Genomic DNA, 27556 nt, shown 5'->3' on the forward strand with positions numbered 1-27556 from the left:
ACAGAAACAACGGCCTCAAAACTGAGGACTATAAGGAGAAAAATAGAATGATGTCTAACTTCCCTTAAGAAGAGCTTCAGTTCAATTCAGTTGCTCAGTCGTGTCCAACTCTTTGTGACCCTATGGACCGCAGCACACCAGGCTTTCCTGTCCATAACCAACTCCCGGAGCTTGCTCAAACTCATGTCCATCACGTTGGTGATGCCATCCAACCATCTCATCCTCTGTCGTCCCCTTCCACTCCTGCCTTCAATCTTTCCCAACATCAGGGTCTTTTGTAATGAGTCAGTTCTTCACATCAACTGGCCAAAGTATTGGAGCTTGTCCATGCATTTTCTAAATGGATAATGATGGATGAATCACCCTAGTGTTTTGATTCTATTAAGTACTACTGTAAGGCAACCATTTTTATTTCAAGATATTGTTTATATATACTGGAAGATTTTTGCTTTTTTAATTTGATTAAAAGTTTTAGACAGCCATCTATTAAAAAAAAAAAAAAAACACTGAGCTCTTTCCAGTAATAAGAAGGAAGATAGTTAGAGTTGTAAAACAATGGAGGAAGTTTGGTAAATGGAATTTAGTAATTTTCATATTTACTAATTCATTGTTTCAATGCAGTCAATAATGATTTATTTGCTAGGAACTGACCTAGGTGCTGAGGATGTAAAATATATGGCCTGAAGAATTTGCCTGCTAGTCAAGTAGATTTTTAAAATATGCAAATATATTAAAATTCAGCCAGTTAAAATGTGCTTGAGAAACATGGAGGACAAAAACAGGCTCTGTCTGGGTGAACTGGAGAAGGTTCACAGCGGAAGTGAGTGAAGGTTGCTGAGCCTCAAAGAATGATGAAGCCCTTTACATGAAGTCTTCATGTCTGGATGACTCAGTGTGACTGAAGACAGAATCCATGGAGGACTCAAAACAAAAATGAGGCTCTCTCAGCTCAGCTCTGTCCCGCTCTCTTTTTGTTTATGCTGTGTTCCTTCTTACCCGGTTCATCTGAATCATTGACTTTTGTACTGAAAACATATCAGCACATGTTCTATTCTAAACATTTCCCCAAAGTTTCTAGTTTGGCATTTCCACACACTTAAGCCATGAAATCTGAATCTTGTAAAACATCACTTGAATTATACTCCAGACTCCCATATAATAGTGGCTAGACTTTATGTTTCTTGACCCTCTCTCATCAGACATCCAGGCGGAACACGGAATGTTATAAAAGTACATCTTAAATGAATCCTTCTTAAGTAAGACAAGCTTCTATTATTTATTTCAAATTTCCTCTTATTCTTTATAACCAATTTTTTGTATTTTCTGATCTTGTGACCAGGTTAATAGCTTTCACAGGTTAATAGCTATAATTAAAGTCTGTTGCACCAAACTCTTGAGAAAGTCTGATATTAACATTTTACGACTCCAATAAGTTAGATTATATGTTATCACTTTTCCCATAGAAACAGACTTTAAAAAGTACTTTCTCCATTTTGCCTAACTTTTATTAAATCATGGAACAATTCTTAACCCAAAAAGGAAAGAATTTTAAGTGGCTTAATAGATTGGGGCTTTTATTCTCTCCTTCACAGATGGGCCAGCTTTCTTCTGTTCCCTTTGTTTTTTATTACAGAAGCTGGTTGTATATTCTTGCATCCAGGAATGACCAGCAGCTTTCAGTGCTTCAGTTTTACTGTTAGCCGTCAGGGACAGAACAGGAACTATGTCCGCCCCCTGCTCACACAGAACATCGTTTCCTAATAGCAGGCAACCAGAAGTTGCCTTAAAACACCTCCCAAGAGGCATCCTAAAGCACATCATTTAGAAACTCCACATCCTGTTTAGGTAATTAATACCTCAATCAAATTTGTGCTAGCATCAGTAGTGTCAGAAAAATTCATTAGTTCTTTTCTATTCCGTGGTCTTTCAAACAAAAGACTTTTTAATTAAAAATATGATATTTTTACAAGCTGGAAAGTGCAGCCAATGCATAATAGCTATAGAAATAGCCATTTCTTAACTGTCTGCTTTGAAGATTACCATGGGTTGATAATTCTACCTACTCTTTGCATGATGGCTTTCTGAAGTGCATTAGAGAACTTAGACCTACATTCACATCCATGACAGTCTGAGCAAAGGAGACCACGTAGCCAAAATGATCTTTACTTTGCAGTTTTAATGTAGAAACTATGGGTTGAATTACTTCACTCACTCTTGCACTTAGAGGTAATCTAGAGGTTATGAACTTAGGCTTGTAGCATTAGAATAACTTGGGTGAACAAGAGTGAAAAATCTTGTCATTGTTATTTTTTTCTGTTGTTTGTTTTTATGTTCTTTTTATTTTAAACTTTTTATTTTGTATTGGGGTAGAGCCAATTAACAATGCTGGGATAGTTTCAGGTGAAGAGTGAGGGGACTCAGCCATACATGTACAATGTATACACTCCCCCCCAAACGCCCCTCCTATCCAAGCTGCCACATAACATTGAGCAGAGTCCCATATGTTGTACAGTGAGCCCTTGTTAGTGACCATTTTAAACGTAGCAGTGTGTACACGTCCATCCCAAACTCCATAACTGTCCCTTCACCCTGGCAACCGTAAGTTCATTCTCTAAGTCTGTGCTGTCATTCTTATCTTGAGACACTGTTGTCTAAGATATAAGCGGAAAAGAAACTTGCTTTACTCCATGTATTCATTATTCATTCCTATAATTTTTATCAAACTCAGTTCACTTCAGTTGCTTAGTTATGTCCGATCCTTTGCAACCCCATGGACTGCAGCATGCCAGGCTTCTCTGTCCATCACCAACTCCCAGAGCTTGCTCAAACTCATGTCCATCGAGTTGGTGATGCCATCCAACCATCTCATCCTTGGTCGTCCCCTTCTCCTCTTGCCTTCAATCTTTCCCAGCATCAGGGTCTTTTCCAATGAGTCAGTTCTTTGCATCAGGTGGCCAAAGTAGTGGGACTTCAGCTTCAGCATCAGTCCTTCTAATGAATATTCAGGAATGATTTCCTTTAGGGTTGACTGGTTTGACCTCCTTGCAGTCCAGGGGACTCTCAAGAGTCTTCTCCAACACCACAGTTCGAAAGCATCGATTCTTTGGCACTCAGCTCTTTATGGTCCAACTCTCACATCCATACATGACCACTGAAAAAAACATAGCCTTGACTAGATGGTCCTTTGTTGGCAAAGTAATGTCTCTACTTTTTAATATGCTGTCCAGGTTGATCATAGCTTTTCTTCCAAGTAGCAAGCGTCTTTTAATTTCATGGCTGCAGTCACCATCTGCAGAGATTTTGGAGCTCAAGAAAATAAAGGCTTCACTGTTTCCATTATTTCTCCATCTATATGCCAAGAAGTGATGAGTAAGCACCATTTTGCTGACAATCACCTGTAGGCCATACACATGCGAGCTCCCTTCCCTCTCCACAGCCCTGCCTTCTGCCACCCACCTATTGCCTCCTTGGTGTACTTTGAACACTCTGAGCATGCGCCTACCTCTTGACCTTTGTACTTCCTCATCCCTTGCCTGGAATATTCTTGCTCCTTCTACAAGCATGACTGTCTTGCTGGCCTCTTCTAGAGTTCTATCCAAGTGTCACTTTATCCCTAGGCCCTCATCAAATCCCCAATTTAAAGTGTCACCACATACACTTCTCCCAGTTCCAAACCCCCAATTTGCTGTAACACTTACCACCTGACACAACTTTATATTTTACTAGTTTATTTTATTTTATTTTTTGCTATCTTTCTCCATTAACTAGACTATGAAGTCCAAGAGGGCTTGCATTTTCTTTTATTTTGTTCACTACTGTATCCCCAGTGCCTAGAACATTGCCTGACACTTAATGGGTATTTAAAAAACTGCTAAGTGGATGAATTCATGAATGAACCCAAAAGAACTGAGCATTTACCATGCCAACTATATTGTGCGTAATAAGAGATGTTTAGAGTGAAGAAAGAAGTAAGCCAACAATCACAGCTCTGTTGGTAAATTCTGGGAAGAAGTGCAGTCATAAGGGTACTTTGGAAAACAAAAGAAGGGGACCTAGCCCTGAGAGGGGTGGCCCTGAGTTCTGAATTATGTAATGGGTGGAGGAGGGAAGACGAGAGAGAAAAAGGCCATTAAAGGAACAGACAACCAGAGGTGCAGAGGTGTAGAGATAATAAAGCATGACTTTTTCAACTGAGGAAAGGTATGAACCTGAAAGCCTTTTAAGAAAGGTCCCTCAGGCATCACTATGCAGAAAGGGTTGAAGAAGACTAAAAGCACGGTGGCTTTTAGCTGGATATGACATTAGCTTAGCTGAGAGAGATGAGGGTTGAACAAGAGCAGAGCAATGCTGGTGAAGAAGAGGGTGAACTGGAGAATGTTCTCAGGTTAAGTATCTGGAGGAGTAAAAGATCACCCTGAAGCCCGAGTAACCCACCGTTTGGTAAAGGCAATCACTAAATGGAAACTACAATATTCCTTTAACTTACTTGATTGCCATTTTTATACATAGTATTTTATATAATCTTTAAAAATGAAATTTAGTGGGGCAGGAACAGGAAAGAGAATCAGTGCACTGTATAATTTCTTGCTTGTTTATAACTTTTTGCTTAACTTGTCATCCCTCTCTATAGTCTTTTCTGAAGGAACATGAAAACTTAGGTGCCAACATTTATATGCAAATGAGTGATGCTATTACTCTGCACTTAGAACTTTTCAGTGGCTCATTTGATTCTTATGTTTTGAATAGTTATGTTCACTATGCAAGATCCTTTAATGAAAAAAGCTCATACATTCTGACCAAAAGCTTATGTCAAAGTGAGTATATTTTAAGATATAGTTTAACACTTCTAGAATTGAACTTAAATATAATTTATCATATTGAGATTCTGAATGTTACACAATTTTCAATCTTTAGATAAGGATAAAGAAATGATAACAGAAAATAAAAGAGACTAGATTATTCTCATATTAATTGGTTGTTTACAAAGTAAATGCAAACATAAAAGTGCCCACCAAGAAAATACTTAAGAAAGGAACAACTCATTGATTGATAAAAATGAACTAAAAGATTGACTCAGTTTTGAAAACTATTTGATTCAAACTTTTAAGACATGGGATGACAATAATGGATTTATTTTAGAAATCTTAGAATATGAGAACAGTTTTAACTTTAGGAATAATAGGAAACACTAGCTTGACTGGTGAATAATGAATTTATGAGTCTTCATCCAAGTCATTATTCAGGCTAAGAATATAAGTAAGTTTACAAAAGAGTAGATTAGTCAGTCAGTGGTTCTGTGGCATTTGCTCACTGTTTTATAAATTTATATTTATACCAGAGGCCACAAAACTACTCAGATGCAGGCATCTTAACCAACTGGTAGCAACATACCCTAACTTCAAAGTCAATTTTTGATTAGTGAGGCTTTCATTGATTGGTAAGCTTAAATTTAATAACCACAGTGCCACAGATATATAATGGTGCATACTCAAAAAATATATACATGTGCAAAATACTGATCAAAATAGCTACCTGGGTATGTGTGTGTGTCTGTACTTACTTGAACGCATGTCTGTGTCTTATATTCAACACTGCTTTTTCCTAGTTCCCTTCTAATAATAAATGACACTATCTTTGGCTTGCAACCATTTTTCCTGCCAGCACAATCACAGGAGTATATGCATACTTTTGGTAGCTGAGGATATATCCTTGGCAACATAGTTATGAAAATCTATAAGATATGTATTTACAATTCAAAATTAATGCTCCATCTTAAAACCGCTTTTACTTTTGGAGTTTAGCACAAATGGCAGTAGTTTTCTAACAGTGAGAAAATATGATTTTTATAACCTCCTTTGACTTTTATTAAGTATTGTATTAAAATATGCAACTAGTAAGATTTCACAGATTTCAGAGCTGTGAGCAATTTTTCTAAATCTCTGACTTACTGTAATCATGCAACAAAGACAAAATTAGAAAATACCAGATATGTTCATCTCTAGTTAAAACATCTGATTTAAAATTTGCTCTTATTTTCATCTGAAAATTTCCTTCCCAGGATTATATGTCAATGTACAAAATGTCCAATTTAATGAGCAGTATTCTTTCAAGTGGCAGTTAGGTTTAAAAGGGGAAACAACCTTTTTGAATTGAACATATACATTCTCAGTCTAAACATTGAATTAATGTACTTTTTGTTATATGATTTCCTTTTCAACATCAACATTTTAACAAGTGAAATACTCTGGAGACACTTGGAAAAATGGAATCCTAGACAATGATGAAACCCAAGTCTTTTCTTCACTCTCAAATCTCCTATCACTGCAACTTCCAGATTCTGCCTTTACTTAGCATTAACATTCACTTCCCAAACAATTTACCCAAGTGAGGAAATGATTACACATGTTTATGTGCTAAGCGGAAGGAACCCGTGCAGAGCAGGAGGCTCTGATATGGTTACAGAGATAATTGATTGAGAAAGATCCCTGAGGATGGAGGCAAGGATGGATCCCAGAGTCTATGGATGCCTCTGCCCTGTGGGAGGAGAGCATCTTTCCCCACTGATATAGTAAGGAGAACCACGTGGGTTTGAGTTGATGAGAGACATGATGTTGGGAAATTTATTCCTAGAGACTTCGTTTTCTCTGCAAAATCTAAAACAGAGAATTTTAAATTGAAGGAGTAAGATAAGAGAAGAGAAAGTCAGACCATGCGGATATATGAGATAACAAGTTCATTAAGAAAATGATTGGTTGAGTAAATCAAAAAGGAAGATATATGGCAAAATGTTAATTGTTACATATAAGTGTAACATGTAAGTGATGAATACCTAGGTGTAGATTATATTACTTTTCCTACCCTTTATCATGCTTTAAACTTTTTATAATAAAAAGGAAAAAAGAAAAAATTTCACTTTCTTTCAGTTCCTAAACTAGTAGGCCGGTATTAATTTTTCATATGTCTGAACATTCCATCTCCTTGCCTCTATTGTCACTGAGTCAATAAATCTACATCCTACATTTTTTAAAAAAGGAATATATAAGGGTGATATTGCACAGTGCACTTTCAATAACCTAAGCCTTATTATATGAGGAAATTGTTAGTCTTCCTGAGGATTGCAAAATAATTTACGAGGAACAGAGTCTCTGAATGTTCTTAAACATTGTGTATTTTTAATTAAAAAATTATGCATGACCAATTCTTCCTCTAATTACCATTCTCTTGCTTTATGTTAGAGTCCAAATGTAAGATGCTGATTAACTGAAATGTCACACATTGAAAATAAGTTAGCTATTAAGTGTAATGGAATAAAGGGCTTTTTATTAATACATGGAATGATGGAGGATCTGTAACTTTGTTAAAATACACTGACGTTAAAAGCATTTTTGAAAGAATTAGAAGAAAAGTGCTTAATATTTTCATTTAAAAATAGACCTCAGTAGTCAGGATTATAGCTCTCACTGTGCTCTTTTCTACCATCTCAAAGAATGCCTTGCTCTAAATACAGCCAACAGATCCCCAACATTGACTTGGCGGTCAAAGAACGCTAAATCTCAGAACTGCCACATTTCCATTTTAAATGTACATATTCCCATTCATCTTCCTAAATATTATATTTCTTCTCCCCCCTTCCTCCCACCCTAGTGTCATAGTTTATGCAACAGCTGACAGTATCTTTTGTTCCCTTTTATGGTGCACACTAGTTGCCACAATTGACTTTGGCATCCCCTAGCTTGGAAACAAGTTTTTGTGCAGGTCGATTGGCCACATTTCATAAGAGGAAGAATAGAACAAAAAATGTTTCTTCATAATGCCATTCAATGATTTCCTTTGCAAATCTGCTTCCTGAAGTTTTGCAGATGCAGAAGTCATAGAACAAGTCGGTGGGCTGGGAACTGCATTGCATTTTTAGTGCTTCTAGAAGCAACATCTCCAGCCTTTTAAATGAGAGTAAAGTGATGGATTTGCAGGTATTTGAAGAAACAGATGTGCTGGAAGGGCAAAGGTTACTTTTAAAAATTAATTTATAGTTGATTTACAATGTTGTGATTTTTTTTTAAAGCAAAAATCAGGATCTTACTGCATAACGTTTTTCAAAAGAGAACAAGAGAGAAGACCCATTGTGTACTTCCAACCAAAAATTCTCATTTTCCTTGGTGTACAGAACATCGGCATATTTCAGCAAAGAGAACCTTACAGAATAGGACAACTTTAATCGGTCATTTAAGTTTAAAATGGTTGCAATATTATGTTAATTGAATTGTTTTTCTTTTTTAGGGTCCTCTGGGGCCTCCAGGACAAAAGGTAGAGTAAAAACAATACTGTGAAAGTAATTATATCCCCATCACCTAATGACTGGCCTGAGAAGGGAACGGAATTAGCTACTGTGAGCCATACCAAAGTAGTCTGGTTTGTGCATTCTGCTTTCTAAAAATACAATCATATAATGTGAGCCATTAGATTTCTAATTGACTCCATTATAGAAAGTCCAATAAATCCGGAGCAGACTCTTTTTAAGCTGTCTGCCAAACTTGTAGGTTATTGAGTTTTTAATTCCAGTACTAGTAAAACATCATGACAAAACTTAGAATCTGAAGGGTCATAAGATATTGCAAATTAAATGCATGGTCTTGCACAAATATATGATTGTCAAAGGACCATTAAACAGACTAGAACAAAGAATGTATTTGTTGCTTGGTGGCTATATTCAAGTGGCCCACTAGTATCTCCCTTTGCTGAAGCAACCCAAAAAAATGGCTTCCCAATTATTATTTCAACATTATCCAGAGCCATCAGACTTGACCCTTTACATTTTGGAGAAGAGAGTCTAACACTTCTAAAATTAGGTCAGTTCTACAGTGGTAAATGCATCAATAGCAGGTAGATAGCCCTTTGCGAACAAAACATCACTAAACCCCCACTTCCCATCCACCTCCCACGCTACAAGGAGGACATAAAAGGATATTTAACCTGCAGAAAACCAAAACAAAATAATAATAATAATAATTGCATTACAACAGGTGGAAAAGTGATTATTCTTTATCTTTGGAATCCATCAAAGATAGAGACATTTATCCCCCAAGCTTGTGCATGTGGCATCTGTTGAAACATGATCCCACAAACCAAGTAAAAGCCAGTGTGTAGTGAGACAACTTGTGTATAGGAACACTTTGTCCTTCGCAATAATGTCTCTATTAAGTATGGTGTGAAATTGTAAAGCTACCCTAATCCACATGCTACCAGGATAAAATTACTGCCTCAGGCTTTGGGAAGTCCTTTTATGACCCACTCAATACAATCACCAAGAAAGCATTAAGGAACTTGCCATCTCAAATTTTTTTGCATGAAATGACTATATTTTTAATAGACTTTATTTTTTAGAGAAGTTTTAGATTTCTAATTACTATTTTAATCTTTTCCATTATTCTTTAAAAATTTTAATATCACATATCTACTAAAAGAATCTGTTTTATAGTGCTAAACAAAAAATAAGCACATTCTATTTGAAAAATTATTTCTCCAGAGCCTCACCAGAAGGTGTGTGGAGGAAAATGACATCATTATTTGAAAACATTTGTTAATGTTTCTGTATCTGGTTAAATGTCAGATTTTCTCAGGTAGTAACTACTTTTCTTTTCTGATGACCAGTCATTCTCATCACCCCAGTGCTCATGTGTGCACACATCCAAGTGCATGTGCATACCCACACAGACGACACAATATTCAATGTATAGAACTGGTATCGTTCCTAGTCTATGCTCACCATTTGCGGCATCCTGCCTAGTCCACTTTGGAAGATATATTCACCCTCACATGGTTTAAACATACTCCCTGAGTCTGGGGGAAATGCTTCAAATACAACAAATTTCACTTTACAAGATGGGTTCCTTATAGTGGTTGTTATTTTAATTACCTTTTATTTTATGGTATTTAATTTCATGAAATTCAAGAGTTACTGGTACAGCTAACCTTTTTTGAGATGAAACTAAGCCTATTTAATTCTCAAAAGCACCCAAATTTGGAGCCATGAGGCCTTCTGATAGCTTTGGATCTCAATTTATGATATGAAATTCTTTAAAATCTTATTAGGGTTAAGTAAATATTTACAAACTTGGCGAGATTTTCATGACTTCTGGAAAAGCTTGATGAGTCTGTTTACACTATTGTGTGTTAGAACACAGTGGATGAGATCTGAAAAACATAGCCTGTCAGATATGTTTTAGTAAGATAAAGTTGTAGCTGACATAATTAATATGACATAAGTTTAGAATTGAATTATTTTGTGCTTATGATGTCAACTTATTTTAATCATATGTCTCCTTAGGGTTCTGTTGGAGTACCTGGAATTCCAGGGATGAATGGACAAAAAGTGAGTTCCATAGAATATACTGCTTTTGATCATTTGGGGAGGATTAAATCACAAAGTTGTTCTAATCAGTAATGTTGGTAATAAGTTTATATGCTTATAAAAATTTTATATATTGTTGAAATATAGGAAAATTATGTTGCAAATGATCAAATTATTTTAATTTTTAAATGAATGCATTAAATAGTCAAAAACTCTTAGACAATTTTTTATTTTATTTGATATATGTGAGATACAGTGGTATCTTTCTCATAAGTATATTTGGAGTAGGAAAAATATAGTACTTAACATTGATTGTGATAAAGTGCACTCTGGTTTATTCTTGTTATGGCAGACTAATAAGTATTATTTCTTGCATTAACGAAAGTTATTCCTACAGAGAGACGCTATTGGAATCGTGAATTCACATGCAAGCTTTTTTTACAGCTAAGCAAAATTAAGAATTAAATAGATTTGCTAAGCTCTGATAGCATGCTGTTATTGTACTATTAATAATGAAGGGGAAAAAAAAGTAAAAGAAAACCACCCACAGACATATCTATGTGCCTGTGTGCACTTTTTCCTGCAACATACGTGCCAGTGGGACAAAGCAGTTACCAAAGTCACTGCGGGCCAGTCTGCCAGGGGCCGGAGAGCTGAGCCAGGGACTTTCCTGTCTTCCCTCAGAGCTTCTGAGCTGGCCCTTTGCGATCCTGCGACCCAACTTGTCTTCCCAGAGGACTTGAAATCCAGGCATTCTGAATTGAAATCATAAAGGGTCCAGCCCTTATGGACAGAATAGACCTCCTCTAGCTCGTCCATCTTTTTTCTCCAATGAGACATAGACAATAACAATCTAAAACCTGGGAAATGGCTAAGAACATGGATCTTCAGCTCAGAGAAAGTAAATTTGGACAGAGTCCTTGAATCCTCTGGCCTCAATTTCTCCATCTTTAAAAAGGAGACAAACAATTCCTGCCTCATAAGGTTACTGTGAGGATTAAATGGGGAAATAGGCTTAACGCCCTTATGTCCATGTCTGATATTGCTGTTAAACTTTTTCTTCAGCTCATTTTAGTGAAATCCTGGATATTTGATTGACCTCTGTTGTAAGAGACCCTCTGTTTCCAGAATCCCTTGATTCCCAAGTAAAATGAGTGTTCTTAACCAAATCTTACGGCAGCCTGTGGTCCGTAAATCCAGCACTGGGCATTCATCGGCAGTTCAATGCCCGTGTTACTGCCCTGTTTTCCCCTTAGTAAAATGCGTACCTGTTTGCTTCACAGATCCTGATAAAGACAAGGATTAATATTCCATTTAGAATATTGTAGATCATGGAGGGAAACAGAAGTAAAAATTTGAGAGCATATTCATTCTATGTGGAGAAGGCAATGGCACCCCACTCCAGTACTCTTGCCTGGTCAATCCCATGGACGGAGGAGCCTGGTAGGCTGCAGTCCACGGGGTCGCGAAGAATCAGTCACGACTGAGGGACTTCACTTTCACTTTTCACTTTCATGCATTGGAGAAGGAAATGGCAACCCACTCCAGTGTTCTTGCCTGGAGAATCCCAGGGACGGGGGAGCCTGGTGGGCTGCCGTCTATGGGGTCACACAGAGTCAGACACGACTGAAGCGACCTAGCAGCAGCAGCATTCATTCTATGATGAATTTGAAAATTACATAACAGGATAATATTTAGAAAGGACAAAATATAGATATAACGTAAATGTTGTTTTTAATATTTGTACACGTAAGGCTAATGTTTTGCTTTTACTTCTTTGTTTCTTTTTCAACTTTGAGATAATCATGAAAATTTATAGAAAACTTTACCCTGAAATAAAACAAGTCCACAAGTTTAAAACTGTCACATATATGCTTATGAAAACTGCATATTCTTTCTTTTTCCAAAGGAAGTATGCAATTTCCTTAGCAAGAGAAAGGGAATGTGTCATTTTCTTGTCCTAGTCATCAAGTTTAAATTATATTTCAAGGAAATAGCTAATATTTGTAGTTTTATATCTTGTTATACATCTTTGTGGCATTTTAAAGGGTTTTCTGTAAAATCTAGGAAAGCTAAATGATTTCATACTTTTATGAAGGTATCAGCAAAATGTAGTTCAAGATTTTTTTTTTAATTCATATAACTTAACTAAAACTTTGTTTATAGAATTTCTTTTAATGATAGTTATTATCTAACACCTGTAATATTTGCTATATCATCTTTAGGACAATAAAGTACAAAAAAACCAAAGTCTACATCACTGAAGTAACAGGACATTTAGACAGTAAAAACAGAGTTGAAAATTGAGTAATACCGATAATTTACACTTAGAGCTATGAACTTTCCCTGGTTCTCTAAAATTTATGTTTCTAGAAAGAGAGCCTGGAATCACATTAATAATTTTTTAAGCACCTTGATGTTCTTAAGCTTCAGAGAAAATATCTTCTTTGCATGATACAATTTCATTTTTTCACAGAGAAGTACTTTTGATGCTTAGATCATTTTCAAGTACTGGATATCTTCCAAGGATATCCTTCAAGGAAGGATATTATTTCTAAGCTATCAGAAACATGGCAAATAACTAGAAAATTTTTAGAAACTTCTCTATTATAAGAGAGAAAGAAAATGACTATATTAAGCAAATATTTTACTTGTCTTCCACTAAAATATTTTCCATCCAGATTGAGGTGATTGATTTTGGCCAGTAGCTTGATGGTGATTTTTTTTTTTTTTTACATTATTTTCCTTTCAGTTTTGGTCAACTCGATTGTTAATCCGAGTATTTCTTATTTTTGTAATGGTCCTCCAATTCTTCAGATCATATTAGGAAAACAGACTTACAGAAGCAGTACCATGGCATTAAACTCCAGTTTAGCCCCTTCTAGCCTTATAATCTATCAAGGGCTACTAAAACACCCTTCTATGAAAAGTGGGAGACAGTGTGGTATGTGGTCTCTGCAGTCTGAGAGAGGAGGCGTCAAGTCTTTGTCCTCCTTTGTGTGAGTTACTTAATGTTTCTGAGGCTCCAGTGCAAAATATTAATATAGAATTTGCAATATTAACTAGCTAATATGTCTAAAGTAAACATAATGTAATAGGTGCTCAATAAATACTATCAACTGTCTGTAGTATTAATAGTGTAACACTTCAAGAATTTCAACAAATGAGCCCTAGGCTTACCCTCTAACAGGACAAGAAGCCAGGAAGAAAATGAAGGTGTAAACTCACACAGGAAGGTAAAATATTTCTCTGCTACCTGCTATGTCTCCAGTCGCAATGCACCCCATTCCCAATAGTGGGAAAGAAGTACCATAGAAAGGAGAAAGACATTTCTCGCACTGCTTTGAAAGCTCACTCACCGCTGTGGGGTCTTGTAGGAGTGCTGTCTGGAGTCAGATACTCTGCACTCTTCCACCTCATGTGCAGCCTGTGAAACTTCTTCCTATATGGGCTCAAGGTGGCTTCATTGTAGAGTGAGAGAAGGTGAAGTTCTAATTTATATCTAAGTCTCTAAGAGATACTGTGCATCCACAAAAAGTCACAGGTGTCTCTTTTCCATGCTCTGTTTCCAATTCTAAAAGCAGTTGTTTCCATAATTTGAACTTGTTTCCAATAGCCAAAGTAGTTAGGGAAAATTTAATGCTAGGTCTTACCTAAAAAAAAAAAATGTTGCCTTATTTGCCTCTGGCTAATTTATTTAGCACAGAAACTTTTGTAATTCTCACAAATAGATCTTGTGGGTTCAAATATATTATAAAAATTTTATTTATGCTATTGGATTCATTCCCCCCCCCCTCTCTCTCACACACACACACACACACACTCAGGCACATAATACATACATGTAAAGATACCTAACTGCACATGTGCATGCTCAATCGTGCTCAACTCTGTGTGACCACATAGACTATAACCCAGCCAGGCTCTCTGCCCATAGTTCTCCAGGCAAGAATACTGGAGTGGGTTGCCATTTCCTACTCCAGGGGATCTTCCGGACCCAGGAATTGAACCTGCACCTCTTGCATCTCCAGCATCCCCAGCATTGGCAGACAACTTCTTTACCACTGTGCCACCTGGGAAGCCCATATAACTGAATGTTTGTCTATTAAACTCTGATTCTCAGATATATTGGAAAGTGGGCTTCAAAATAATTTTGTGGTAAAATTTTTTTTAGACTATATAATGTTCGACGCAATAAATGGCTGGCTGTATTTTTTGTATGTATATACATATATATATATGTATATCTCAGAACTTAAAAAATCTCAACTCTTAACATGTTATTAGAATCCTGAATTTTTCTACTGTTTCCACATTTTCACATTAGGAATAAATCATCATAATAACAATGTATTTGAATAGCAAGCAGTGCCCAGCATTGTGCAAATGCCACAGGAGAAGAGGACTAGGGATAATGAGGGAACATAACAAGTCTACTTTGTGCAACCCTTAGTTCACATCCTTATCTCTGTTACCATAAAATTAACATTAAAGAGTTTCAGGTTTAAGAACAAATTATTTTGTCTAAGCAGGCTAGAATTTTTCTGAGGACCCAGAATCATAGGGATTGTTTCCAAAGCAAAAGATAAGTATTGGATGATCTTGTTTCATGTATTTTTCAAATGCTTGCTAGGGTTTATTATATCTAAAACTTCAAATACAATATAAATAAAATATTGGTATTAATGTATCATCCTTGAATCTATCCCAGATAACTATGTTATTTTTTTAAGTAACATTAAAATTTAATTAGTTTATGGCTATGGTATTTAGAGTTCCTTTTCATCTCTTATCTGTGAGTCTCACTGTTTTTCACTGACATTAATCCTCACAGCATACTTCTAATGGCATTTTTATTGTAAGTATATTTAGAGAGCAGATAAATGGAAGTCCTCAGACTCTCAAAGGTCAAGCTGTTTATTCAAGTCTATACAGTAAGCTGTACACAATGAACTCAATACTTTTTTATTCCTGATTCATTTTCTGCAACCACTAAATAAAACTCTTCTCTTTTGCAGCCTTGACTTTATCATTAAAATGTCTGAGTTAAATTCCTGAAGGATTTGGATATATTATATAGTTCTGTTTATTTCCTGTCTAGTTAGCTTAAATTTACCCAGTGATCTATGACCCAATGTATTTATAACTTTCCAATTTTACACTTTAAGAAAAGATATATAGTGTAAATAAAGTGACTGATTTTTTATTCCAGATTAATTAATAGCTTGGGGAAAGTGTGTTACAGCAATTTAATACCTTGCTGGTTAAAGTGGAGAATTAAATTATTTTTATTAATTTTTCTATCTTTACAAGTTGGTGACTGTGTGCATTATAGTTCTAATAATACCTGATTGTGTTTTCTCTGATAACTATGAAAATAGGATGCTTGCTTCTGAAGCAGCATCATTGCTTTCTTATTATAGGATATTCCTCTTTTTCCTAGTTTTATTGAGATAAGGTATACAGCATAAAGGTTTGACTTCCATATATAATGAAATGATTACAATAAATTTAGTTTACATCCATCATCTCATGTAGCTACAATAAAAAGAAACGGAAAAAAAAGTTTCTTCTTATAGTGATAACTCAGGATTACTCTCTTAGCAACTTTCATAGACATCGTACAACAGTGGTGACTATAGTCATCATCTCGTGCCTTGCATCTCCAGTATCTTATAAATTGGAAGTTTATACCTTTGGTGAAGGTCACCTTTCCCAGATGGGTCACCTTCCTTTAATTCCTCCTTCCCCAAAACCTCCAACCCCAACCTCTGAGAACTGCAGATCTTATCTGTTTCTATCAGTTTGGGTTTTTTGTTGTTTTTGTGTTCTTTTAGATTCCACATTAAGGTGAGATCATCTTTTCGTCTTTCTCTGTCTGACTTACTTCACTTAGCATAACGCCCTCAAGGTTCATCCATGTTGTCACAAATGGCAGGGTTTCCTCGCTTATTACGGCTAAATAATCTTCCATTGTGTATGTACCCACACCGTAACTTCTTTATCCACTCAGCGTCAATGGACCCTAGGCTTGTTTCCATGTTTTGACTATTGCAAATAATTTTGCTGTGAACATGGGATGTAGGTGTCTTTTTAAGTTAGCGTTTTCATTTCCTTTGGATATATTCCCTGAAGTGGAATTCCTAGATCATGTGGTAGTTCTATTTTTAAATTTTTGAGGATCCTCCATCCTGTTTTCCATAGTGGCTATACCAATTTACAATCTCACCAATAGTGCACAAGATTCCCTTTTCTCCACATCCTCACCAGCGTTTGTTATTTTGTGACTTTTTGATGATAGCTGTTCTGACAGGTACCGTGAGATATCTCCTTGTGGTTTTGATTTGTATTTCCCCGATGATTAGTGATGTTGAGCATCTTTTCATCTGCCTGTGGGCCTTTCATCTGCAGAATATTTCATATAGTAAAATCACATCATCTCTGAGTTCTATGCAAATACTCAGAGGCATTTTTATATGTAAACTTACTCTTAAAGAAACTTTTCACTTAATTTTACCTATTGAGTGAAGCAAAAGATATTTCTATCCTTTATATAATTAAATTTAAGTTCCTTTAGAAGGGAATAAAAAGTTGGTTGAAGGAAGTAATGTAATGCTTCCTGATTGAAATTTTTAAAATGATGGTAATTTAAAAAAAAAATACACTTTCTCTTGACTTCATTTAGGCATGTTGCTATAAATTTTAATACTCATTACCATCCTACTATATGAAAATATTGGGAGAGATAAGAATAAACAGTTGAGGAAATGGGGTTGTTGGGGAAATCCAATAGGACTGGCTATGAGAGGAAGGAAAGCTGATCACAGGATGTTGCAAAATCAAGCAACAAGAAGGCAAATATCTTGGACTGAATTATGACTTCAAGTCCACTTATATTCCATTTTAATTGAAAAGGCACTGTATTTTATAGATAGGATAACCAAAATATTATTTACTAAATCTAATTAAACTACATATATAACCTGATGATTTGGGGGGAAAAAAACTTATGCTAAATGTATTCGTTGATTATTTGCCGGTTTCGTCTATCTTCCATTCAACAAATCTTTTTTCAGTCCTCACTAGTAAGTGCAAGGCACATCTGAGCCCTGACATTAAAGCAGTGTCTGCCCTCATGGAATTTCAGCCAAGAGGGGGATAGAGACATGATATGAACAGTTACACTAAAAATCTGTTAAATGACAATACTGTTAAGTACTGCAGCTGAGAAGCACAGGGCAGCCTGTCCTGGTGCAAAAAGGCAAGGAATGCCTCTCTGAATAGGCGACTTTAGGTACAGCTTAAATAGTGAACAGCAGTTGGCAAAGGGAAGGGAAAATATTACCACATTGCAATACTTCCAGATCAAGTTAGACAACCTTGGTCTTAGAATTTTTTTCTAAAACACCATATTATTAACCACTATAGGACCTAGACTACTTTTTTTTTTTTTGCAAATTTCTTACCACTAAAATAGTTAGTTGATATAAATCACAAACCCTGTTCTTTTATCATTAGATCTGATCTCTGAATGACACTCTTGATTTTGAGATTTGCATTAAAAATAAGGCTTCAATGAAATAACTTATTTTGACAATTATAGTAGCTTAAGTTTTACCTAGTTCCCAGGTGGCTCAGCGGTAAAAAATCTGCCTGCCAATGCAGGAGACACTGAGATGTGAGTTTGTTCCCTGGGTCAGGAAGATCCCCTGGAGGAGGGCATGGCAACCCACTCCAGTATTCTTGCCTGGAGAATCCCATGGACAGAGGAGCCTGGTGGGCTACAGTCCACGGGATTGCAAAGAGTCAGACAAGACCGAGCTTACACACACACACACACACACACCTGTCCCATACCAGGCCACATTGCCAAGGGGATAGGAACCATTATCCAATTGTGAAACAGCATGTGTGTGTGTGTGTGTGTGTCTGTTAGTTGCTCAGTTGTGTCCAACTCTTTGCAACCCTGTGGAGTGTAGCCCACAAGGGCTTCTCTGTCCATGGGATTCTCCAGACAAGAATACTGGAGTGGGTTGCTTTTCCCTTCTCCAGGCAATCTTCCTGACCTAGGGCTCGATTCTGGGTCTCCCACATTGCAAGCAGATTCTTTGCCATCTGAGCCACAGAGGGACTGTGAAACAGCCTCAGTGGGGTTAATTTAGAAGAGATCAGATTTCCTTTGGGACCTTCTGTGTCTTCTCTGCCCAACGCAGACAATAGAGGACTGCAGTGTGTAATACTGACTAACATGTATTCATCACTTACTGTCAAGCTCTTCCTGAGTTTACCCCACTTACTCCTCACAGCGATCCTGTGAAGTGGATACAATTATTAACTCCACTGCATTAATGAGGAAACCATGGCACAGAAAGGATATGTTGCCTATGGTCACCAAGGTGTTTGTAGTAGATTTCAACTTCAAAGTCAGTCAGTCTGCTACAGCTGTCAAGAATATGGATTTTAAATTCAGGGAATCCCAGGTCTGTTGTTCAGTATTTGTATGGTCTTAGACAAGTTACTTTCCTTCTCTGAATTTACTTTCCTCATTTGTCAAATGAGGATTGTCATGTTTACTGCAAAGTTTAACTGGACAAAATAAAAGAAGTAATGAATGTAACTGTTTAATTTAAAACACTATTAAATAAGAAACGACTATTTTCCACTTTGAACTGGGAGCGTTAGGAACTCCACAACTCAGAAACCTCCAGAGTATGTAAGTGAATGTTTGTAAGAGCTGTTGTCTCTTTCTACTACTCTTCACTGATCTTTTTTGAAAATTATGTCTAATTTTTCCCATTAGACATAACCATTTATCACATCCATGAATACTTAAGCACATCTTTTCCTGAGTGAAAAGAATAATACATCGACTTACTATTAGGAATTATACTTAGAAAAGAAGAAGTTAGCTGGGATTTTGAACTTTAAAAGTGGGTATATTATCAAAGGCATGTTATATGGCAAGTCATAGAATACTTAACAGGGCCAGTTTTTAAAATAAAGGTATTTATTGGTCTGTAACGTGGAATTCCAGGACTCCCCTCATAGCTCAGCTGGTAACGAATCTGCCTGCAATGCAGGAGACCCTGCTTTGATTCCTGGGTCAGGAAGATCCCCTGGAGGAGGGACAGTCTACCCACTCCAGTTTTCTTGGGCTTCCCTGTGGCTCAGCTGGTATAGAATCCGCCTGCAATGCGGGAGACCTGGGTTTGATCCCTGGGTTGGGAAGATCCCCTGGAGAAGAGAAAGGCTACCCACTCCAGCATTCTGGCCTGGAGAATCCCATGGACTGTATAGTCCACGGGGTCACAAAGAGTTGGACACGACTGAGCGACTTTCAATTCACAATGTGGAAGTCCAGCACTAACGCAGCCTTCACCCTTGACACCTAAGCTTCATCACTAAGAACCCATTTCTTCCATTTCGTCAGTCTGTCTTTCATATTACTGCTGTCACCCTAATTCCCTCTCTCCTCCTGCTTCGAAGGCAGCTGCTAATCATGCCTGGGGCTTCATTCTTTCCTATCTACATCCAGAGTGAGGGTCTTTCCCCAAACATCCAATACCACTTTTGAGTTTCCTTGTTATTGGGTACACACAGGTCCCCTCCTCCCCCTCATTTCCCAGCTAGGGGGATGCCAAATGCTGATTAGCTGTTACCACTGCAGTTCCTTTGCTAGCAACCCCAGTCATGTGGAAAGTTGCAGTAAACACTAATTATCTAACTTAGGAGAGATTCGTGTAAGACACCGAAGCTGAGCAAGTGTGTTGTTTCTGACTTATCCCAGCCCTAACAAACTCCTCCGCATCACGTACCCTCTTCATCCATTTTGATATTTTGTCTTCCTGAAACATAAGACGTTGTTCTTAATCTTTTTTCTCCATAAGAGTACTCACAGAGAACAATTTCTCTCATACACAGAAAAGAGAACCCCACCCCGCACTGTGACACCATGCTCCCCGGCTGGGTTTTGGCAGCTTTTACACCTTTTATAAGTTATTTAAGAGGGAACACTGGACAGTGTTTTCCTTAGACCCAGGCAGTGTTCCTCCTTGCTCTCCTTTGTCCCTCTGATGCTGTGTCCCCCTCCTCTAATGGGGACTCCACAGGGCCTAGAGCTCCCGCCTTCTCTGTGCTGAGTCTGCTTCCATCGTCTGTAGTGGCCTCTTCCTCGGGTCCATTTTCCCAAGGGTCAACCACCAGCTGGCGTGCGCCCCCATATACTTGTGAGTGGCCTGGAGCAGCTAAGGGTGGGGAGCTGTGGGCAGAGTTTGCAGGCTGTGGTGTCCACACGCGACTCCCAAGGCCCTTCCTGAAGAATAAGAGAACTGGAAGAGACGGGAGGAAGGACGTTAGCAGGCAGGATTGGGATGGAGGGGGTCATCTGTGTGTACGTCTCCCTAGACCTTTTAGGGGTATGCTCAAGGCAGATCATTCTTCTCATTTGTGTAAATTTCACCCAGATAAACTCAATTTAACTGTTTTCTGTGACCCCTAAATTCTTAGCTATATCTTTGCATTTGAATTTTTTTGTTCAAATTATATTTTGTACATTTCTTTCTGCATTATCAGTACAAAAACTAGAATAAAAAGTGTTAACCACAAACTTATTTCTGAAATAGTCCTTACTGTAGTATTATTGACAATAAGACAACTATCAAGTTTTCTTATTTACATTTTTAGATATTTGTACTTTTTAAAAAATATAATGAATGTTTGATTATTAGATTTAGCTTAAGTAATATGTCAAGCAGTTAAACCCAGTTCAGTAGATTATCTGAAATAAGATATTTTCATTGTTTCTGACTGATAACCATCTATTTTTCTACTGTTATTCATATTATCTAGGAGGACAAAGGGATTTTAATTTTAGGGAGGGAGTTTGCTGATTGGATAAATGAGACAACACTCTCCTACAGGGATGTCAGTTCCCTGATATATGACCAAACCCAACAGGTCAGAGTTTTCTGTTTCTCTTCCATGAGTAACAAAGTCTCTGCCTCCAGAAAACAAACAAAAGAAGCATTAGGTGCTGAGTATGCAAGTAGGAGCTACAAACTACTGAATTGCTCCACATGAGGGCGTGAAGCTGAATTCCCAGTATGGCCGAGGAAGCTGGGAAGGAAGGAAAGAGGAAGGTGAGGTGGAAGCGGAACAGAGGGGAAGGCAACGAGATGAGCAAAGTCTGAGTGCTCTGTGATGACTCAGCTTTCAGAACACCAGCTATTCAATTCTAAGCTCACAAAAGGCCTGAGAAGAGGGAATTTCCTGAGGCAGCTGGTGAAGAGCCACTGGTCTGGAGCGAAACAGAGAAGACATACAGATGCAAGAACTTGAGCACGGGACCCAAGAGCGGATCCTGGGCCTGCATAGTGGGTGAAACTGGGACTTGAAGCAAGTTTAACTAGATGTCTGAGGAACACGGAGCCACCACTGACATCTTTAGTCCAACAAAACAACAACTAATAATAATAAAAGAACAACTAACTCTTAATCCTTTAAACCTGAGAGAGGGTAAGCATTTAATCTGCCCCTAAACACTGCATAGAATAAAAGCTAAACCCCATGGAAGCTCAAGAAATTTGCTCTGTGTCCCAGGACCAGAAGTAAAAAACTAAAGATTAGATTGGAGGCTTCCTAATAAGCCACTTTCTTATTTTATACAAAAATTAAAGACAAAAGAAACCCAATAAATACGAATGAATTCTTTAGACACAAGTTATTCAAATAGAAGGAACACAAGGTAGGGAATTGGAAGACCTGGGTTCTAATCTCACATCTGCCTCTTTGCAGCATTTTGTTTCTGAAAAATGTACTTTCCCTCTCTGAGTGTGTTTCTTCATCTATCAAGAATGGCTCGCTTGGCTGCTTTCGACTAAAACATCGCCCTTGGGACTTCCCCTGCCGTCCAGTGGTTAAGACTCTGTGCTTCCTCTCTGCAGGGGGCATGGGTTTGATCCATGGTCAGAGAAGTAAGATCCCCCATATAAGATAATAATAAGAAATAAGATCCCCTCATCTTATCAATGATAATATCATTCAAGTTGACTAAGTCCTATTGATTTTATATTTAACTTGCTCTATTAATTACTGAATGAGGAGTATTGAAATCTCCAACCATAATCCTGGATTTGTCTGTTTCTCTTTGCAGTTCTATCAATTTTTGTTTACATATTTTGAAGCTCTATTATTAGATACATCAAAATTTAGAATTTCTATGTCCTCTTGATGAGCTGACCCCATTGTCATTATGAAGTGATCTTCCATATTCCTGGTAATGATCTTTGCTTTGAAACCTACTTTGTCTGAAATTAATAGGTGGTGCTAGTGGAAAAGAACCCACCTGCCAATGCAGGACACTTAAGAGAGGTTCAATCCCCGGGTCAGGAAGATCCCTTGGAGGAAGACATGGCAACCCAATCCAGTATTCATGCCTGGAGAATCCTATGGACAGAGGAGCCTGGAGGGCTACAGTTCATAGGGTTGCAAAGAGTCAAACAAGAATAAAACAACTTAGCATAAACTCAACTAGTGCTAATAATCTTATAGGCAAAATGTTTTTTGTCAGCATTTCTCTGTAAGGTCAGCATTGTTATTATTTAAAATGTAGACAAGACATTACCCGCCCCTCCCCCCCCCGCCAAATACTGTGAATCTGTATCTTTCATGATCATAGATGCAAAATTTCTAAGCAAAATGTTAGCAAATCAAATCTAATAATAGTTTTCAATGTGCAGTTGGTTAACTCTACCAATGTGGAACCCTCAGATACAGAGGACTGACTACATGGAACTTGAGCATCTCTGGATTTTGGTATCCCTGGGAGTCCTGGAATCAATCCCCTATGGATACCTAGCAACAATTTTATGTAAAAACAGTAGCTAATCATAACCAGATGGCCTTTATACCAGGAATTCAGGCTTAGTTTAGTATTTGAGAGTCAATCAATGCAATTTTCCACATCAGCAGATTAAAAAAGAAAAACCATATGATCATATCAATTTATGCATAAAAAAACACTTGACAGAATGTGCTTCCCTGGTGGCTCAGTTGGTAAAGAATCCACCTGTAATGTGGGAGACAGGGTTCAATTCCTGGATCAGGAAGATCCCCTGGAGAAGGAAATGGCACCCCACTCCAGTATTCTTGCCTGGAGAATCCCATGGACAGAGGAGCCTGGTGGGTTACAGTCCACGGGGTCACAAAGAGTCAGACACAACTTGGCAACTAAAGCACCACCATATATGTATATGTTGTCCTATTCTGTGAGCGCTTCTGCGTAGGGAAAAGCAGATGTTAGAGTGAGTCTGTAAGGTAAGTGATAACACACAGGTTCTGAAAGGGTCTTGGAAGAACTTGAGATGACATGATAAATTACACAACTGGCATTGTCCCAGCTGCTCCTCACTCTTCACTGAGGCACACGGGGTGACGGAAGGAGCAGATGAAAGAGGGGCGATAACCGAATAGGTGGAAACATTTATAATGACCGGGTCCCCGTACTCACAGGCACAACTGTTGGAGCCTCCGTCCTCCAGGCAACCACTCTCCCCCTGACAGAGTCCTGGCTCAGTGCTTTTCCTTGGCAGCCGTGGACATTCTGCTCATTCTCAGCATCCTGCTTTTCAGGGGACTCCTCCCTCCTTCACTGATCCCAGGCTATTCCTCTATTTTTCAGTTCTATTTTAAGCTGACCTGCGAAACGTGGACGTGTGACTGCTGGGTCAGTGTCTCTGCCATCTTCTTCCTGGGTCCCTGTTTCTTTTCCCACCACTACCTTTTGCCAAAGCTGAGACAAAGAGCTGTCTCTTGCACCAGAGTTTTTGGTCTTTTCCAGTTTCCCAGCAGAGAAGACTTGCCGTCTCTAGCTCTCACCAGGCCTGTACGGGCTTCACATTTCCATATCAACTTAATATATGTTATTTGCTTCTCCTGTATTCATTCATTCCTCCAATGTAGATGACTGAACAATTATTATGTGTAAGGTACAGTTCCTAGGCAATGTGGAAAGAGGAGTAAGCAAGAGAAACCAAGTTCATATTCTGGTGCTGGAGAGGGGGTGGGCAATCAGGGCACCAGATAAAATATAAAATGCCCAACCAAATTTGAATTTCATATAAACAGCCCATCATTTTTCATGTTCTATGTCTATTCGATATTTAAGATACATTTAATTAAAAACTCTTCTCTTTGCTGTTTATCCAGAATTAAAATTTAACTGGGTGCCTTATATTTTTATTTCCCCAATCTGGCAATCCTAGTGGGGGAAACAGAGAAGAATAAAATTTATCTTAGGTAGTAATTAGTGCAGTAGAGGAAGCAAAGTCAGATATAGGTGGACATCGGGAGTGGTGGGGGTGGGGCTGGAATTCTGGACAACCGCTGTAATAAGAGGACAGTTGTCCCAAGGATAAGAAAGTGAGACTCAGTCCCTGGATATCAGAGGGAACATGGTCCACAGGAGAGAAGCCCAAATGCAAAGACCCTGGGCGGCTCCTGCTTAGTATGTGGGAACAAAGAGTTCAGTGTGGCTGGGGTGGCAGAAGGGGAGGTCAGAGAAACAGCATAGCCAGACCTTGGCTGGGACCCTCACTCTTGAGTGCGATGGGACAGCCTTGGCGAGAATGAAGGGATGGAATTTATAAGCTTGCCTTGTTTTTCAGAGACTGTTGGAGGTGGGCGGGCGACAAGGAGATGGCTTAGGAGATTGCTAGTCAGTCTCTACCCCCACCCTGGCTGTGGCTTCCCCAGCCCCGTGGCAGGCAGCCTCTGCTTCAGATCCGCCCTCTGCTCTCGACCCCTCACACGCTACCCACCTTGGCAGAGTCCGGTGATCGATTTTAACACCACGCTGGGCATCTCCATTCTGAAGTCTTGCTGTACAGTGACTTGCTTGAATATGGATGTGCTCATTCTCTGCTTTTAAAGGCATTTTGTTTATCATGCCTTATAATAATTACAGGGTTTTATAGTTTAAACCAATGCTGTTTGATAGAAACATAAAACAAGCTCCAAATACAAGCCATAAATGTAAATATGAATTTTCTAGTAGCCACATTTTTTAAAGTGTCTGTAAAGGATTTATTTAGAGTATGAATGACACTTTAAAGTTAGGGGTAGGAGTCTTATTTTTTATTTTTGTGCAGTAAAATGATACATTTCTAGAAATTTCAAGATAAAATATGTTGGTCATTTTCTACCTCCTATGTTCACCCAAGTTTGTGTTCATTCTCACTTTCACTAGAGACTAGTGTGGAAGACTAAACTAAGCTGAATTATTTGCCTGCTTAGTCATGCCCAACTCTTTGCAACTCCTTGCGCTCCCAGCTCCCCTATCCATGGAATTTTTTCCAAGCAAAAATACTGAAGTGGGTTGCCATTTCCTCCCCCGGGGACTCTTTCCAACCCAAGGATCAACCCACATCTCCTGCATCTCTTGCATTGCAGGCAGACTCTTTACCACTGAACCATCAGGGAAACCTCTAGAGAAAGAAAATAAATAGGAATGGAGAACAGAAACCCCTTTTTCCTGGCTCTTTCCCAGATAGTTCTAGCTGGAAGTCCCCGTGGGCACTTCACTGCCTTCAGAGAATCCTCCTCTACCAAGGGTTATCTACCCAATAGCTGCCAAAGCTTCTCAAGCCCTGCAGCGTTGCAAAAGGTTGCCCCCTGCCCACCATAACTGCCTGCAGGAGAGGAAAATCCAGTGGCCACTGAGATCCTTCTGTGAACTGTCACTGTCAGGAGGAAAGACCCAATCCATCCAGTGTTTTAAAGAGGTATCAGTCACCGATGCTGTCCAGTTTTAGCCTTTATTTCACATATGCACCAACCACACCAACTCCAGAGGTGGGAGAGCAACCTTAAGACTGACACCATGTTTTGCTCAATATCGCTCCTTTCATTTGCTGCCGGGGCATCTTCTATGCGGCAGCCCCGCCTCCTTCTCTGCAAGGAGTGTGTTCCAAGACCCAAGTGGATGCCAGAAACTGAGGAGAGCACTCAGCGCTACGCATACTAGTTTTTCCCCTATATTTGCATGCCTGTGATGAAGTTTAATGTAGAAATTAGGTACAAAAGAGACTATCTGAACTGCTCACCTTTGTGGCCATTATTAAGTAAAATGGGCTTCCCTTGTGGCTCGGACAGTAAGAATCTGCCTGCAATGTGGGAAACCCAGGATCAGTCCCTGGGTCAGGAAGATACTCTGGAGAAGGGGATGGCTACCCACTCCAGAATTCTTGCCTGGAAAATTCTGTGGGCAGAGGAGCCTGGCAGGCTACAGTCCATGGGGTTGCAAGGAGTTGGGCATGGCAGAGCGAATATTAAGTAGAGTAAGGATTACTCGAACACAAGCACTGTGATGCCCTGACAGTCGATCCGATCACCTAGCCTGGCTACTAAGTAACTAGCCAGCAGGATATGCTGGACAAAGGGATCATTGATGTCCTGGGTGGGACGGAGCAGGCTGACATCATATTTTAGCATGCTACTCAAAACAGCACCCAGTTTAGAACTTGCTGTTTGTTTCTAGAATTTTCCTTCTGATATTTTTAGACCTTAATTGACCATGGATAACTGAGACCTTGGGTAGCTCAGTGATAAAGAACCCGCCTGCCAATGCAGGCATAAGAAACGTTGGTTCAATCCCTGGGTCAGGAAGATCCCCTGAAGAAGGAAATGACGACCCACTCCAGTATTCTTGCTGGGAAAATCCCATGGGCAGAGGAGCCTGGAAGGCTACAGTCCATGGGGTTGCAAAGAGTTGGACACGACTTAGTGACTAAACAATTGAAACTAAAGAAAACAAACCTAAGGATAAGGGGGGCAATTGCAGTTATTTTCGTCTTCTGTTTAGATGAGCTCTTTCTGAAAATGTAGTACTTAAAGGAAACAAATATATATTGGCAAGGTGAATGTAAAATTATACTATGCTAAAAATTTAAAGCTATAACTCATTTTAAATTCCAATTGTGGCTGATTCATGTCAATGTATGACAAAACCCACTACAATATTGTAAAGTAATTAGCCTCCAACTAATAAAAATAAATGAAAAAAAAATTCCAATTGTGATTGAAGTGACAGGGAGCAGTATTACTACTAAATGACCTGTTTCTCTTTAGCACTCAGTTTTGTAAGGAAACTACATTCCTTTCTACCTTCAAGTATTCTTTCAAATTGCCCCTGAATAGCTGTACCTGAAATAA

General features: G+C 38.5%; 1 protein-coding gene across 1 annotated transcript in view; it reads left to right on the top strand.

Moving 5' to 3' along the window:
- Window positions 1-27556, top strand: part of COL25A1 (collagen type XXV alpha 1 chain) — a 502107-nt gene that overhangs the window by 383138 nt on the left and 91413 nt on the right. The window contains exons 11-12 of the mRNA XM_065907544.1: window positions 8278-8304; window positions 10325-10369. Coding sequence (XP_065763616.1) covers window positions 8278-8304; window positions 10325-10369 — 72 coding nt within the window. The remainder of the gene's footprint in view (window positions 1-8277; window positions 8305-10324; window positions 10370-27556) is intronic.

Source organism: Muntiacus reevesi, chromosome 16 (genome assembly GCF_963930625.1).
Source record: "Muntiacus reevesi chromosome 16, mMunRee1.1, whole genome shotgun sequence".
Lineage (NCBI taxonomy): Eukaryota > Metazoa > Chordata > Mammalia > Artiodactyla > Cervidae > Muntiacus > Muntiacus reevesi.